This window comes from Octopus bimaculoides, chromosome 12 (assembly GCF_001194135.2).
Source record: "Octopus bimaculoides isolate UCB-OBI-ISO-001 chromosome 12, ASM119413v2, whole genome shotgun sequence".
Classification (NCBI taxonomy): Eukaryota; Metazoa; Mollusca; class Cephalopoda; order Octopoda; family Octopodidae; genus Octopus; species Octopus bimaculoides.
The window spans coordinates 38313304-38316280 of NC_068992.1; the positions used below are offsets into that span (position 1 = coordinate 38313304).

At 38.2% G+C, this 2977-nt stretch overlaps 1 protein-coding gene across 2 annotated transcripts in view; it reads left to right on the top strand.

The window, feature by feature from the left end:
- LOC106875871 (alpha-methylacyl-CoA racemase) overlaps nucleotides 1–1809 on the top strand; it is a 20323-nt gene extending 18514 nt beyond the window's left edge. For both annotated transcript variants that reach the window (XM_014924171.2, XM_014924172.2), the window contains one exon: nucleotides 755–1809. In XM_014924171.2, coding sequence (XP_014779657.2) covers nucleotides 755–1161 — 407 coding nt within the window. In that variant the 3' untranslated portion in view covers nucleotides 1162–1809. The remainder of the gene's footprint in view (nucleotides 1–754) is intronic.
- The last annotated feature ends 1168 nt before the right edge of the window (nucleotides 1810–2977 follow it).

Here is a 2977-nt window from a genome sequence, read left to right on the forward strand (position 1 = left end):
GGTTCAGTCCCACTGTGTGGAACCTTGGGCAAGTGTCTTCTATTATAGCCTCAGGCTAACCGAAGCCTCGTGAGTGGATTTGGTAGATGGAAACTGAAAGAAGCCTGTTCATCATCATCATTTAACATCTGCTTTCCATGCTGGTGTGTGTGTGTATCTTTTTGTCGGTGTTTGCCCCCCCCCCTCTCGCATCACTGCTTGACAGCCGGTGTTGTGTTTACATCCCCATAAATTAGCAGTTCAGCAAAAGAGACCAACAGAATAAGTCCTAGACTTAAGAAACAAGTCCTGAGGTTGATTTGTGTAGCTAAAACCTTTTTAAGGCGGTGCCCTAGCATGGTCGCAGTCAAATGACTGAAACAAGTAAAAGAATAAAAGAGAAGAATATATTAGGTTGGTGCATAATTATTGCAGCTTTTTTTCAATAAATTTTATTCAACAAAAACTTTAAACAAAACACCAAGTAGTAATTGAGGTAGATGGTGAATATGCTCCAGAATAATCATTTAAAGTTGTTTTTGTTAAATGTTGTTATTTTTTTGTTGAAAAAAGCCGCAATAATTATGCACTAACCTAATACAATGTTTTTGCCGGCTTTGGCCATGTTGGGGCACTACCAAATGTGTGGTTGAAATTTATAGGTTGTTATATTTTGAAATAAGTATACATATATTTTAGCTTCTTCAAATCTAGTCAAATTTTGTAAAGAGAAACATTGTTTCCAAATTTTAATTGAATTTTTTCTTTTTCTAAGTTTTGGAACTTGATGAAAATGACTACCCACAGTACTGTGGTGACCAGGAATACATTCGAAAGGCATTGAAAGAAAATTTTTTGAATCAAACGCAGAAATATTGGATTGATAAATTTGAAAATATTGATGCATGCTGTACTCCTGTGTGGAGTCTGCAAGAAGCTGCAGTTGACTTACATAATAAGGCAAACAAATCATTTATGATTGATTCTGATGGCAATTCCATACCTTCACCATCTCCTCTCTTGTCCAAGTCACCAGCATTTACGTCTGCTAGAGAGGACCCTATCATTGGTGAACACACACACAAGATTTTAAAAGAAATCAATTTTACAGAAGAAAATATCAAGGAATTGATTTCAACTACAGTTGTGATACAAAACTCACCTCTGAATTCTAAACTTTAATTTCTCTTTTTAATAGGTGAAGAATTCTGCAGTCACCATTAAAGCATCAGAAAGAGAAAAGTCACATAGTATTTGTTCCAGTTTTTATATTCCAAGTTCAAATCCCAGTGACCTTAGCTTTGCCTTTAATCTCTCTGGGATTGATCTAAAACAATGATAATCTAGAGAAGTAGTTCTCAATGTTTTTGACATTGTGCCTCATTGGTGATCAAAGAACTGCTGCTGCATTTCGTATGTAAAGTATTTTTTTTTTAAAAACCTATTGCTAACCTTATTTTTATGAATCATACATATATTTAACAAAAATTATGATTTAACACATTTTCTTGAGACACTGAAGTAGTAATTTGGATTTTGTGACAAATTCAATTTTACTTTTAAACTCTGTGGTGCATTTAGCTCTCTGTGAGGCACCAGTGCACTACCGTTCTAGAGTATATTCTGGTTTCTATTAATGTCTAAACAAATCAGGCTATGATTCTCTATTGTTGAAATTCTTCCCAATTCATTTCTTCAGCCCAGTTTTTTTTTTGTTTTTACCATTGTTTGTGAAGTTTGTCTCTATCCCAACCTTGAAAACTCTTTCAAATGAAAAAAATATTTTGTTATAATTTTATCAAGAATATACTTAAATATATTTTCACAGTTTATGGTGTTTAGTGTCTTATTGTTTTTGATAATCAACATGTGCTTGATGTACAAACATGTATTATTAATAATAATAGTGGAGGCGCAATGGCCCAGTGGTTAGGGTAGCGGACTTGCAGTCATAGGATCGCAGTTTCGATTCTCAGACCGGGCGTTGTGAGAGTTTATTGAGCAGAAACACCTAAAGCTCCACGAGGTTCCAGCAAGGGGAGGGAGGACCCTACTGTACTCCTTCACCACAACTTTCGCTTGCCCTTTCTTCCTGTTTCCGTTGTACCTGTATTTCAAAGGGCCAGCCTTGTCACACTGAATCTCGTCGTAACCGACGGATTGCCACAATTAATAATAATCAATCTTTCTCTTGTCTTGCCCTTCCTACTGCTAACCACTTTACAGAATGTGCTGGGTGCATGTCCTCAAGGCATCGATGCTAGACATTGACAAACAAGCAGAAAAAGCAGAGGACTGTGATGTCCCTTTTGTCTGGCCATGCTGAGGATTTAGCAACCTCTCATGTTGGTACCATGAGAAAATGTACTGAACAGACTGTCAGAAGGTGATGTGAAGAACATCTTGTCAGTAGAAACCGAGTCAAATGACACGAGTCCTAGTCTATTAAAGCAGTTGCTTCTAATAAGAAAACTCAAATTGTGATGACACCTGCCAATCCATGCCAGCTTGGAAACTGGATGTATGGCAATATTGATGATAATAAAAGTGTTAAACAAGCTGATAACCTCATTTTGCATGTAGAGGATAGAATTGTTCTAATGGACAATTTGTGAACTCATTTTACATGATATTGTTGTTGGCACTCTGTCGCTTACGACGTCGAGGGTTCCAGTTGATCCGATCAACGGAACAGCCTGTTCGTGAAATTAACGTGCAAGTGGCTGAACACTCCACAGATATGTGTACCCTTAACGTAGTTCTCGGGGATATTCAGCGTGACAAGGCTGGCCCTTTGAAATACAGGCACAACAGAAACAGGGAGAAAGATGTGGTGAAAGAGTACAGCAGGGTTCGCCACCATCCCCTGCCAGAGCCTCATGGAGCTTTAGGTGTTTTCGCTCAATAAACACTCACAACGCCCGGTCTGGAAATGGAAACCGCGATCTTATGACCGCAAGTCCGCTGCCCTAACCACTGGGCCATTGCGCCTCCACCT